At 38.5% G+C, this 14,376-nt stretch overlaps 1 protein-coding gene across 9 annotated transcripts in view; it reads right to left on the bottom strand.

Moving 5' to 3' along the window:
• The window catches only part of DGKH (diacylglycerol kinase eta), a 179,836-nt gene that overhangs the window by 106,168 nt on the left and 59,292 nt on the right, over positions 1-14,376 (bottom strand). For all 9 annotated transcript variants that reach the window (XR_016388684.1, XR_016388685.1, XM_022574919.2 and 6 more), the window contains exon 3: positions 4,181-4,291. Coding sequence is in view for 7 of the 9 variants with exons in the window: in XM_022574919.2 (XP_022430627.1) it covers positions 4,181-4,291 (111 nt within the window). In the remaining 2 variants the exon portion in view is untranslated. The remainder of the gene's footprint in view (positions 1-4,180; positions 4,292-14,376) is intronic.

Genomic DNA, 14,376 nt, shown 5'->3' with positions numbered 1-14,376 from the left:
TTTTGGTTTGTTTGTTCATTTGTTTTGTTTTCTAGATTCCACACGTAAGTGAGATTGTACGGTATTTGTCTTTCTCTGTCTGACTTATGTCACTCAGCATAACACCTTCTATGTTCATCCATGTTGTTGCAAATGGCAAGATTTCATTCTTTATGGCTAATATTTCATTATATTCATTACGAATAATTGGTCTGTTCAGATTTTCTGTTTCTTCCTGATTCAGTCCTGGAAGATTGTATGTTTTGAGAAATTTATCCAGTTCTCCCAGGTTGTCCAATTTGTTGGTATATAGTTTTCATAGTAACCTCTTGTGATCCTTTGTATTTCTGTGATGTCAGTTGTAACTTCTCTTTCATTTCCGATTTTATTTATTTGGCTCTCTCTCTTTTTTTCTTGATGACTTTGGATAAAGGTTTATCAATTTCATTTATCTTTTCAAAGAACCTGCTCTTAGGTTTTTGTGGGGTTTTTTAGTCTCTATTTCATTTAATTCCGCTCGTAACTTTACTATTTCCTTCCTTCTACTAACGCTGGACTTGTTTATTCTTCTTTTTCTCGTTCCTCTAGGTGTAAGGTTAGATTGTTTATTTGAGATTTTTCTTGTTTCCTGAGGTAGGCCTGTATTACTATCAAATTCCCCCTTAGAACTGCCTTTGCTGAGTCCCAAAGATTTTGGAACACTGTGTTTCCATTTTAATTTGTTTGAAGATATTTCTTGATATCCTCTTTGATTTCTTCAGTGACCCATTGGCTGTTACTGAGTTTGTTGCTTAGACGCCATGTGTTTGAGTTTTATTCCAGTTTTTCTTGCGGTTGATTTCTAGTCTCATACTGTTGTGGTCAGAAAAGATGCTTGATGCAATTTCAGTATTTTAAAATTTATTGAGATTTGTAGCCTAATAAAAGATCTGTCCTGGAGTGTTCCATGTGCACTTGAAAAGAATGTATATTCTGCTGTTATGGGGTGGAATGTCCTGTATATATTATTAAGTCCCATCGAGTCTAATGTGTCATTTAAGGCCAGTGTTTCCTTATTGATTTTCTGTCTGAATGATCTAATGATTATATTACATTGATGTAATGAGGTGTTAAAGTCCCCTACTATTATTGTATTACTGTCAGTTTCTCCTTTATGTCTGTTAATATTTGGTTTACATATTCAGGTGCTCCTCTGCTGGGCATATATATATATTTACTAGTGTTATATCTTCTTATTGGATTGATCCCTTTATCATTAGGTAATGCTCTTCTTTGTCTCTTGTTACAGTCTTTGTTTTAACGTCTATTTTGTCTGATATAAGTATTGCTATCTCATATTTCTTTTCATTTCTATTTGCATGGAATATAATTTTCATCTCTTCACTTTCAGTCTGTGTGTGTCTTTAGATCTGAAGTGAGTCTCTTGTAGGCACCATATATATGGGTCTTGTTTTTTGTATCTATTCAGCCATGCTGTGTCTTTTGATTGGTGCATTTAGTCCATTTAGATTTAAAGTAATTATTGATAAGTATGTACTTATTGCCATTTTTGTGAATTGTTTTCTGTTTATCTTTGTTGTTCTTCTCTGTTCCCTTCTTCTCTTGCTCTCTCCCCTTGTGATTTTTTTTTTTTTTTTTTTGCAGTATGTGGGCCTCTCACTGCTGTGGCCTCTCCCACTGCGGAGCACAGGCTCTGGACGCGCAGGCTCAACAGCCATGGCTCACGGGCCCAGCCACTCCGCAGCATGTGGGATCTTCCCGGACCGGGTCACGAATCCGTTTCCCCTGCATCGGCAGGCGGACTCACAACCACTGCGCCACCAGGGAAGCCCTCCCCTTGTGATTTGATGATTTTCTTTAGTATTATGTTTATATTCCTTTCTCTTTATTGTTTGTATATCTGTTATCAGTTTTTGGTTTGTGGTTACCATGAGGTCCTTATACAACAACCTCTGTATATAGCAGTCTATTTTATGTTGACAGTTGCTTAAGTTTGAGCATGTTCTAAAAGCACTACATTTTTACTCCATCCACCATTTTATGTTTTTGATGTTATCTTACTTTGTGTATCCCTTAGCTAATTATTGTAGATATATATGGTTTTACTAGTTTTGTTTTTTAACCTTCTTACTAGCTACACAGGTGGCTGATCCACTACCTTTACTATATTTTTGCCTTTACTGATGAGATATTGTCTTTCATAATTTTCATATTTCTAGTTATAATTTTTTCTTTTCTGTTTAAATTTCTTTAACATTTCTTGTAAGACTGGTTTAGTGGTGATGAACTATAAAGTAGACAAGCTATTGCTTGCCTGGGAAACTCTCTCTCTCTCTCAACTCTGAATGATGGCCTTGCTGGTTAGAATATTCTTGGTTATAAGTTTTCTCCTTTCAGTACTTTGAATATATTGTGCCACTCCTTTCTGTAAAGTTTTTGCTGAAAAGTCAGCTGACAGTCTTATGGGGACTCCCATGTATGTAACTAGTTGTTTTTCTCTTGTTGCTTTTAAGATTTTCTCTTTAGCTTAACATTTTGGCATTTTAATTATAATGTGTCTTGGTGTGGGTCCCTTTGGGTTCACTTTGTTTGGGTCTCTCTGTACTTCCTGGGCCTGTATCCTCCACCAAGTTAGGAAAGTTTTCAGCCATATTTCTTCAAATAGGTTTTCTGTCCTTTTCATTCTCTCTTCCCCTTCTGGGACCCTTATAATGTGAATGTTGGAATGTTGGTATACCTGATGTTGCCCAAGAGGTCCCTTAAACTATCCATTTTTTGGTTTCTTTTTCTTTTTACTGCTCTGATTGGGTGATTTCCACTACCTTATCTTCTAGACCACTGGTCCTCTCTTCTGCATCATCTAATCTGCTGTTGGTTTCCTCTGGTGTATTTTTCATTTCCATTATTATTTTCTATCTCTTTGTTGAAATTCTCACTCTTCTATACTTCTACTGAGTTCAGTGAGTATCTTTATGAACATTACTTTGAACACCTTATCTGGAAGTTTGCTTATCTCCATTTCATTCAATCTATTTCTGAGGGTTTGTCTAGTTCTTTCATTTGGAACATATTCCTTTGTTTCTTCATTTTGCCTAACTTTCTGTGTTTGTTTCTACATATTGCGTAGATCAGCTACGTCCCTCGGTCTTGAGAGAGTGGCTTTGTGTAGAAGGTATCCTGTGGGGCCCAGTAGCATGGTCTCCCTTGGTTACCAGGCCCAGATGCTCCAGGAGTGTCCCCTTTGTGGGCTGCATGTGTCCTCCTGTTGTGGCTCGGCTGCACTTGCTGAGGGGGTGCTTGTACGCAAGGATGGACCCCAGTGTGGCTGGCTGCAAGGCCCAGTTGCAACTGTTGTGGGTACTCTGGTGTGTGGGGCTGACCCCTGGGGCAGGAGCCACTTTAGGGGGACACTAGTGTTGGCCAAAGGTGTCCACCAGGTCTAACAGGGCAGGGGGCTGTTTTGGTGGGGCTCCAGTGCCAGCTGAGGGTACCCACCTTAATGTTTATTTTTGAAGGAACAGTAAAATATCCATTTTAAATGGAAGCTCATCATTACAATTTTTTTCTTCCAAAGCTACATCATTCTTATTTCATTCAATTAGTATATAAAAATTATTTAAGCCTTGATTTTATTTCACTGTGATTTTTATTTCTAAATGTTAGCATAATTGAGTGATTGTTTTGTGCCAGGTATTATGTAAGCACTTCATGTATGTAATTTCATTTAAGCTTCCTCTCAACAACATGCTGTCCACAGCCACTCCACTGGAATGTGCTAGAATTGGGATACAAACTCTTGTCTGAAACCAGAGTATGAACTCTTAGCAACTACAGCAATTCTCTCTCTCATTTTCAGGAAAAAATGTATGGGGTAAAAAGTAGCAAGAAAGGGGGGAACCCAAATTTAGAGTTTATTATATATAATAAGGTTACACTTAACTGTTCATTTTACTTGGAAGGAAAAAAGAAAGAAAGAAAACTGCACTAGGACCATCCTATAAGATTGTCCTTAGGGGAAATGGCATGAAACTGACTCAAATAGACCCCCTTGGGATTTGGTCCAAGATGAATCACATTTATATGGAATTTATATCAGAGCAGTAATGATAGTGAGCCCCAAGACAAAAACAGTTTATAGAACCAAAATTTCAATTCCATCTACAGCCTTCGAGGGCTTGCAACTAGTATTCTCTTGAATTACCTTTGAGTCCTTTGCATAATAAAGTGTACGACCTCGAAGTTTGAAATATCGCTTTTTCCATCTTTGGAAAGAACTGGTTTGCTTCAACAGCTGTCCCTCTTTAATACTGGTCTAGGGAGAAGCAGAAACACAACAACATCATTAAAATGAAATTCAAAACCAAATAAATTTCAAAATTAATGACACACTATCATTAACATTTTGAATATTATTTCTCATGCTTTGCAAATTACATGAGAGAATATTTTATTCTCCCCATTCAACAAGCGAACACATGTGCAAAGTCCCAAAGAGCAAAGGTGAATTCAACATGGTGACTCAAAGCAGTCATAAACACTATGGAAGACACATGCACAAAACTAATACTTTTCAATACAGTGTGATGAGTACATGTACATATATAAGTACATATATACTTGTATATAGTAAAGTGGTGGAAGGGTGGAGGTGCAGTATAATGTAATGGTTAAGAAGGCATGGGCTCTGGAGCCAGAAACCTGTGATCAACTCCTGGTGCCACCACTTAGTAGCTGGATGATCTTAGGCAAGTCAATAAACTTCATGGCTTTATTTATTCATCTATAAAATGGGGATGACAACAGGACATACCTTATAGGGTTGTTGTTGTGAGAAATTAATTTTAAAAACACGTAAAGGTATTGACTGCATAGCACATATTAAGTGCTCATTAAATGTCAGTTACCATCAGCTATGTGTTATTGTAACAAACACATACTCAAAGCATGGTACATGGCAACCCAAAGAAGGAAGCTCTGCCTCAGAGGGAGTCAGTGATGTTGTCCTCCCAGAGGAAAGCCTTAGGTGGGTCTTGAAGGAGTTTATCAGAATGATAAGGAGTGGGAGAAGGGTATTTTATGTGTGTACAGAAGTAGAAAGGTATAAAACAGCACAGATATTTGGGGAATCTTCACAGAGTTTCTGGTTATAAACACAGGGTAGAGCTTGTAACAGGGAGCAGCAAGAGCTGTGGCTGGAAGAGGTGGGCAGGGGCTCTGGGAATGTGGGCTAGACCCTGTGCTAAGTGCTTTATGTATACAAGTTCATTTTATTGCCACCAACAACATCCTTGGAACCCCTCTGACTTCATCTAGTATCTCTCCTTCACTTGGTCACCTCCATTCACAACGATGCTTTGCTTTTAAGTGGTTGTGCATGCACGTCCCTTAGGACTGGACACTACCTATTCTCTCCTCCTGGACTGTTCTTCCCTCAAATATCCATCTGATCAACTCCTTCACCTCCTTCAAGTCTCTCACCTTCTTGACGAGACCCACCTCACTGACCTCCTATTGCACATGCTCTCCATATTTTCCCCCATCCAGATCTTATTTACTTCCCCACACAAAGTACTTTCCATCTTCTAATGTATAATGTAATTTACTTATTTAGTTATTGTGCTACCCCTATTAGAATATAAGTTCCCTGAATTTATTATATCTAATAAAGTTAAATTTAATGTTTCATTTCAACTGGAAGGAAAAAAAAAAGGAAGAAGGAAGGACACTTTATTTATAGCAAACTAAACTTACAGCCTTCCTATGAGACTGTCCTTAGGAAATATGTCATGGGATTGACTCAAATAGATCCCCTTGGGATGGGGGTCCAAGATGGATCACATCTATCCTGAATTCACAGAAGAGCAGTAATGCTACAGTGAATCTCCAGGGCAAAAACAGCTTACAGAACCAACATTTTATATCCATCCCACTGGACTGCACACTGATGTGTCTCAAATACCTAGAACATTATCTGGCACATATGATATGGAGATCCATATGAATGAATACAAGATGCTGAGATTAAACCCATGTCTGTTTGAACTCCAGAGTTTATTTCCAACTTTTACACATACTGTCTTTCATTATCAACAAGACATAAAATATTGAGAAAAGTTTGTTGTCTCTGATATGGTAGTTAGGTCACACTCATGTTTACTTTCAGTTTCATTAAAAGATTCCCTCTAGAGCCTGCTCTCAGATGGTCCTCCAGGAATTGTGAGAGCATTAAAATTTAATGATAACAAAATACTTTTGAAACTTCAGTACCAAAGAGCCCGACTTAGAATCAGACAGACTTCAAGCCAGGCTCCGCTACACGCTAGCAGTATAAATCTGCGTGAGTTACTTCAGCTCTCTGTGCCCAGTTTCCTCCCCTAAAATATGGAAATAATAACGCCAACTTCACAAGCTTGTTGCATCTAATTTAATTATACGATAATGCCTGGAGAGCACTTAGCACACTGTCTGGGTTACAGAAGATATTTAATAAATGGCAGAAGTGTTATTATGATATCGTTATGCTATTAAGTTCACGGAGTATTTGCCAGGCACCAAATTATAAGAGCTTCTTGGAAGAAGTGAATAAGTGTTTGCAGGCCTCTGTGAGAGCAAATAACAGCTGGAGCAGAAGGAGAGTGTCAAGAGATGAGGTTAAGGGAGACAACAGCCAGGCGATGCTGGCCACAGAGGGGAGCTTGCTTTTTATTCAAAGTGCAAAAAGCTAGTGAACTGTCTGAAGCGGGACAGTGAGAATGGGGAAATGGGTGAGATCCAGTGGAGGACCAATTAGGAGGCTGCTGCAGGAGTCCCAGGGAGAGACCAGGGAGGATAGAACTAAGGTTGTAGCATCACTGAGACCGACAGAAGTAGAGGAATTTGAGACGTTATTTTGAAGGCAGAATCTACCGGCCTCGCTGATAGACGTGAAGGGCAAGAGAGAAAAAAACCAAGGGCAAGTGTAAGCATTTGCCTTGGGCAACCAGATGCAAAAGATTGCGAGAGAAAAGGGTATTAATAAGGAAGACTTAAGTGGTGAGCTGCCCTGCTGCAGCATCCAAAGTTACCCAGGGTAGAAAGTCTATCTTCTTAAACTTGATCACAGAGTCTTGAAATGCTATAAAAATATAACTCATCCAGAGAACACATCTTTTGGCAATTCAAATTATAAAAGTGGGTGTTTTAAGATTTTTGTAAAGTTCTGTTGAAGGCAATGAGGAAGAAAAGTTAATGTTTAGTCTACTTATGTTCTATCAGGCTGTTTCTAAAAAGCATAAATAATCTAATATTTCTTCACATGGTTACTAGAGTAATTTTCTAATATGAAAACCTGATTACATTATGCCACTGCTTAAATCCTTCCTTAGTTCTATCTTTTTTTTTTAATCAATGTATAGTTGATTTACAATGCTGTGTTAGTTTCAGGTATACAGCAAAGTGATTCAGTTATACACACACCCACACCCACACACACACCCACACACACACACACACACACACATTCTTTTTCAGGTTCTTTTCCCTGAAAGGTTATTACAAAATATTGAGTATACTTCCCTGCGCTTGTCTGTTTTGTACGCAGAAGTATGTATATTTTAATTCCACACTCCTAATTTATCCTATCTCCCTCTTTCCCCTTTGGTAACAAACATAAGTTTGTTTTCTAGGTCTGTGGTTCCTTTTCTGTCTTGTAAATGAATTCATTTGTATCTTTTTTTTTTTTTTTTTTTGCCTGCAGCATAAAGTCCAAACTTCCATATGTATCAGAGAAGACCCCTGCATGATGCTGTCCAAGCTTCTCGCTTGCCCCTCCTGCCAGAGGCTCCTCCCTCTGCCCTAAATGCCCCCTCCTCAATCGCCTGTCTTGAAAGCGCCCAATCATTTCAATTCTGATCTAGTGTCACCGCCTCTGGAAGACTTTCCCACCCCCTAGGAGGAAGTGAACACTCCCACCTTTGTCTCTCGAATGTGTTCTTCTCCTACCTGTATAACAGCACCTATGACAACTGAATGGCATGTTTGTGTTCCCACCAGGCTGTGACCTTCATGGAGCGAAGACCATGTCCTACGTATTTTAATAATATCACCAAATAACACGTTAGCTGACACTTTAAGGCCTCCATAAATGTTAAACCAAACAACTTTTAAAGTGTAAAATGGTATATAACTTTGTCTTTTAAAACGAAGATAGAATTAGGAAAGAAAACAGGAAAGAATGGCTATAAATGATTTTATGGTTTCCAGCATTCAGCAGGTCTGCTTCTTTTCACTGCATATAAAAAACAGCAAATACAACGCAAAAAAGTATATATGGACCCCGAGGTGCACTCCCTGGGTGAGGGTTTGGGGAGAGATAGTCAGAGGAACAGGAAAATGTCTATCTATCCTGGTTTTATGGCTATTGATAATTTAAAGATGCTCCTTACATAGTCACTTTCAAGGCAAATAATTTATCTGTGTTTTACTATATAACTTTATGTCCTTTAAATCTTGCACAAGCATGGATTTATTTGCAGTGTGTGAGGCTGAGGAGAATACATGCATTTACAAACTTCTCTATGTTATAATATACAAACAGTCAATTTTAAATTCTTGAAGAAAGAAAAGAAAGAGAAAAACATCTGAAGCTAGCTTGCTTTCCTCTAGAGATGTGATTAAAAAGACTTAACTAGGAGGCAGTTTTTCACATGAAAGTTAATCCTTAAAATAAACGTCTGTTTATATATGGCAAGTTAAACAAACACTTCTCATAAAAGAAGGAGCATACCAAAAATGATTAATCTGTAACAGCTCCTGCAAATATAATCATATAGGCAAAGCATGGTTCAGAGAAAAATGCTGTGGTTTGAAAAATCTCAAAATAAGGAGCAAACTAAAGGAAGAAACAAGGAATCTTTCCTGAAAATCAAAATATTTATTATATTCACTATTAATGTTCAACTAGAATAACAAATTGAACTTAGTAACAGACATAAGAATTAGCTATGATCCGTTATTATTAACAATCTATGAAAAATAAGCATTCGATTTTAATTTTGTTCACAATTTCTAGGATAAGGGATAAGCTCTCCCCTCCCTCAAAATAAGGCTTAGAAACATTTGCGTTTAACGGCCATTTCATCATATAATCTGGTAGAGATTAGTTTAGTACAATCTGACCTTCATGAAAAATCAGTGAAGTTGTATAGCCCCTAACCGTAATCCAATAACCCAGTTTCCAAAATATTAAACACAAGAAGTTAAATGAATTTGGCTTTGAAAAAAAAATCGCTTCAATAAAATAAGCTTTAAAAGTTTTAAGATCTCTCTTCTATCTGGCTTTCTGAGACTGTTTGCTGTCCAATGTCTTACAGCTGTGCAATTGCTCATTTCGCGCCCCTCGCTAAAAGCAAACAAAAGTAACTTCTCTTTTAAATTATACACACATGAGTGCTCTAGGATTTCACCTAACATTTCAGAAACACCTCTGTGTCACAAGTTGAAGTTGTTTTGATGGCATACTACTTCAATGTCCTGAGAAGAGTGCAACTTTACAAACAGCCCTTCAATGAGCCTTTTTGTAAAGCTAAAAATCTTTGAAAACGTCAGTTACTGCCTGATTTATCCGATAAATGTACATTTTCCTATGTTGGCTTTTGGGGGGACATCAAATAGGTGTGGTGAAGAGCCTGATGTGGAGAACTGGAAACGTCAGTGATGACTCATCTTTTACAGATGCCTTCAAAAATTCCAGAAGAATCTCGAGCTTCTCCTAGTCTTGCCCCAACACGACCCCTTAATTTCTCTTCTAGGGAAGGGGAATGGAATTTGTTGTGATGGCAGATGTGGGCTGTTATGGACTAAATGTTCGGGGGCAATCCTAACCCCCAATTTGATGGTACTAGGCGGTAGGGCCTTTGGGAGGAGATTGTGTCAGGAGGGTGGAGCCCACATGAATGGAATTAATGCCCTTATATGTGAGACCCCAGAGCACTCTCCTGCCCCTTCCACCATGTGAGAACACACCTAGAAGATGGCTATCTCTACCAGTACATTGATCTTAGACTTCCCAGACTCCAGAACTGTGAGACATAAATATTTATTGTTTAAGCCACCCAGTCTTTGGCATTTTTGTTACAGCGGCCTCAACAGACTAGGACATGGGTCAAGAGAATTTTCACCACTCTATACTTTGTATGTAATCACTTCTTTCCTATCTCTTTTAACTCTCTATCTACTCCACCCTCCCAAACAGAGAATTAGTCTTTGTCTTATACCTTTCTTTGCCATATCCATTTTGTTATATAAGGTCCAGGAAAGCTGTCTATGTACAGGGTACCTGTACAGAACCTGTAACATCATGGGTCTAGACTTCCTTGAATGGTAAGCATCTTTAGTTTTACAGACTTTAATTTCTAAAGTGGAAATATCCTTATATGCTGTATATCTTTATGTGCTGTTGTGACATGTGAAACAATGGATTTGAAAGGATACATAATTTTTTAAAAGGCTGGTATGACAAGATACCATCATCATTAACATTCGTCCCCGTGCTAAGCATTATTTATTACAGAACAGATCTTATCTTTCAATCCATCCCTTTCCACTCCTCCTGCCTTTGCCTTAGTTCAAGCTCCTCTCACTTCCTTGAACTCAGCAGTACCCTACATGTCCTCCAGGCGATCAGTTTTTCCCACCACCAGTCCATTGTTCCCACCATGGACAGAATTATCCATAAGAAATATTTTTGATCCCGCCAAACTCTGCTTTAATATGTTCAGTGCTTTCCTATCACCCACAGTGTAATCCCAGACTTGTGAGCTGGGCACACACTCTTCCTTCCATAAATGACCCACTTTCTGTAACAGCTTCATCTTCAGCATTCCTCCTAAATTCCTCTAACAGGAGAGGAAAAGATAAGTACCTGCGAATCCCCAAATCCTCCATGCTTCCCTACGTCCAAGCTTTTACACGAGCTCTTCCTTCTACTCATAATAGTCTCCTCTGCTTCTTCTTAGAAACCTCCCACCCCATCCTATCATCCTCCAAGGCTCAGGCGGCCACCATATCCTGGGTGCATCCACAGCACTATGCCCACACATAACTTATAGCATGAATCATGTAGAATAGGAATTTTTAAAAATTCATGGCTCTCTGTCTCCTGTATCTTATTGATTTTTCCATCCTACACATATAACCATGGACTTGATACTAAGAAAGTAATGACTATATGTTAATAAATGTATTCAATAATTAGGAAACAAAAAGTAAGAAATTAAGAGGATTAAAACATTTTTTTCTGATGAGAACTTGAGGAATTAAGTGGAGAAAAATATTTCAATTTTTCTCTCTCCAGCAAGTCAATATACTGTCAGAAAGCACAAAGGAAATAGACCTGACTCCCCAAAAGAGGCCTGGATTGAGTTCCATTTCTGGCTCCATTTACTAGATTTGTGGCTGCAGATGAGCAATAACATTTGTGAGCCTAAGTTTCCCTACCTGTAAGGTGAAGATCACTGTCACCTGCCTTGTATTCTTCAGAGTTGTTAGGACAAAACAAAATGAAGTATAAATATCTTTCATAGACTCCCAAATGCTGTATAAAGTGTCATTAATAAGCAAGGTACTATTTTAACAGGTCATACTTGTGGGAAAAGGTGTTTTTAGTGGGACTGACACAGTTCAATAAAGACAGACCATTTCTGAACAAGAGCCCAATGCTTATATTTAGAGAAATTATCCCACAAAGATCAGCTTTAATCACATAAAGTATACAGTTCCAAAATGTATAGTTTTCTGAACATTTACATAAGAGAAATCAATCATGGAATTGTATTTAATAATGGAGCAGAGTTTAAAACTGCTATATAGTGTTAGTATTTTACTTTTTTAGAACATCAGTCTTATTTACCAGTAAGAATTAGAAAATGATGACAACTGCTGTCGGATAACTCCACCTGGATGCCACTGACTCTTCAAAATTCAATTAGGCTCCAACTGATCTCCCCATTAGAGTAGGGCCAGGCCCACCTTATTCACCACTGTAGCCCCAGCACTTACCATAGTTCCTAGCACAGAGAATAGCTCTTAATTGCACAAAAGAATAAATGAAGTGAAGACTGATATTCAAATAAAGCAGTTGAATGTCTTTTAGAGGAAACTTGAACTGTACACTATCTTAAGAGCTTTTAAAGGAGAGCCTGGGCAGGAAATGGACAGCGTTCTAAGAACTGCACCCAGAGGTGCTTATTTTGTGGCCATCTCTTTCTCATTTGAAAATGTCCCTGCAGCAAATTTAAGCAATTAGTTGTTGACTATTCTCTTGGGTTTTTCTTTTTTTCCCAAATTGAAAGCCATTCTGCTTTTATTCACTACCATTCCATCATTGCTAAGGAAGGCCATCTATCACATCAGCATTAATATTGTATTTGGGTGGTATCCAGACTTACATCTATAAAATGTGTAAATCAATGATTATTTGTAATAAACTTTCTATCCTTCCCTATTCTATCCAACAGCTAAACTTACATTTGCTTGAAAGGTCAAATGCAAACCACACAGATCTGAATTCTACTCTACATCTCTAAACTAAAAGTCTGTCTTCATCACCAGATTGCACTTTAATGTATGCATCTTCTATGACAATATCACTTTGTTCTTTTATTAGCTCCTCTATGTTTTGCCTGATTATAAAACAAGAACTATTTTTCTCCACACATATGCCAGAACTTATATTGAATGACTACTGCCCATCACCTTTTTTTAAAATTAATTTATTTTATTTTATTTATTTTTGGCTGCGCTGGGTCTTCATTGCTGCGCGTGGGCTTTCTCTAGTTGCAGCGAGTGGGAGCTACTCTTCGTTGATGTGCGCGGGCTTATCATTGCGGTGGCTTCTCTTGTTGCAGAGCAGCACAGGATCTAGGTACGCGGGCTTCAGTAGTTGTGGCTCACGGGCTCTAGAGCACAAGCTCAGTAGTTGTGGCTCGCGGACTTAGTTGTTCAGCGGCATGTGGGATCTTCCTGGACCAGGGTTCGAATCCGTGTCCCCTGCATTGGCAGACAGATTCTTAACCACTGTGCCACCAGGGAAGTCCTGCCCATCATCTTAAGACTTCGGAACGTAAACCATTTGGTGTCATTCTGACCCAGTCTGTCAATCTCTTTTACCATCCAAGTATTAAATTGATTAAAGCCTGCTTTTTCTATGAGCCTCCAAATTTCCCTCAGTTCCTCTCGATTCCAGACCCTTTGGCTTTGTGCCTTGTATTCTTCTTTCCCCTTCTGAATTTTGTCCCACCATGAATTTCCTACTGTCTTAAAAACAAATTTAAGCCTCTTTGTTAAATACATTACATTAAGCTCTATCAAATACACCAGTTATTCTAAAGTTTGGCTGATCATCTGAATCACATGGAGAACTTTATAAACATGAACAGCCTCGGTTCATCTGGGACTTTTTAAAATTGAAGTATAGTTGATCTACAGTATTGTGTTAGTTTCAGGTGTACAGTAAAGTGATTCAGTTATATATATATTTTTTTCAGATTATTTTCCATTACAGGTTATTACAAGATATCGAAATAGTTCCCTGTGCTATACAGTAAATCCTCGTTGCTTATCTATTTTATGTATAGTAGTTTGTACCTGTTAATCCCATACTCCTAATTTGTCCCCCCCACATTCCCCTTTGGTAACCATAAGTTTGTTTCTTATGTCTGTGAGTCTGCTTCTGTTTTGTATACAGATTCATTTGTATTATGTTTTAGATTCCACATATAAACGATATTATACTGTATTTGTCTTTCTCTGTCTTTCTTATTTCACTTAACATAATGTCCTCTGAGTACATCCATGTTGTTGCAACTGGCAACATTTCGTTCCTTTTTATGGCTGAGTAATATTCCACTGTATATATACCCCATCTTCTTAAGCCAATCATCTGTTGATGGACGTTTAGGTTGTTTCCATGTTTTGACTATTGTAAATAGTGCTGCTATGAACATTGGGGTGCTTGAATCTTTCCAAATTAGAGTCTTCGTCTTTTGCAGATATATACCCAGGAGTGGGATTGCTGGATCGTATGGTAGTTCTATTTTTAGTTTTTAAAGCAAGCTCCATACTGTTTTCCATAGTGGCTGCACCAATTTACATATCTGGGACGTTTTGATTCAACAGGTCTGGAGTAGGGTATATGAACCTACACATATTAAAATCTCTTTTTGTGGGCTTCCCTGGTGGTGCAGTGGTTAAAAATCCGCCTGCCAATGCAGGGGACACGGGTTCGAGCCCTGGTCCGGGAAGATCCCTCATGCCGCGGAGCAACTAAGCCCGTGCGCCAAAACTACTGAGCCTGCGCTCTAGAGCCCGTGAGCCGCAACTACTGAAGCCCGCGTGCCACAACTACTGAAGCCACGTGCC

The sequence above is a fragment of the Delphinapterus leucas genome, chromosome 18, assembly GCF_059928025.1.
Source record: "Delphinapterus leucas isolate spDelLeu-1000000601 "Yukka" chromosome 18, BTC_Dleu_Yukka2, whole genome shotgun sequence".
Classification (NCBI taxonomy): domain Eukaryota; kingdom Metazoa; phylum Chordata; class Mammalia; order Artiodactyla; family Monodontidae; genus Delphinapterus; species Delphinapterus leucas.
Note: the sequence above shows the minus strand (reverse complement) of the source record. Positions and strands in the feature narration are given on the sequence as shown.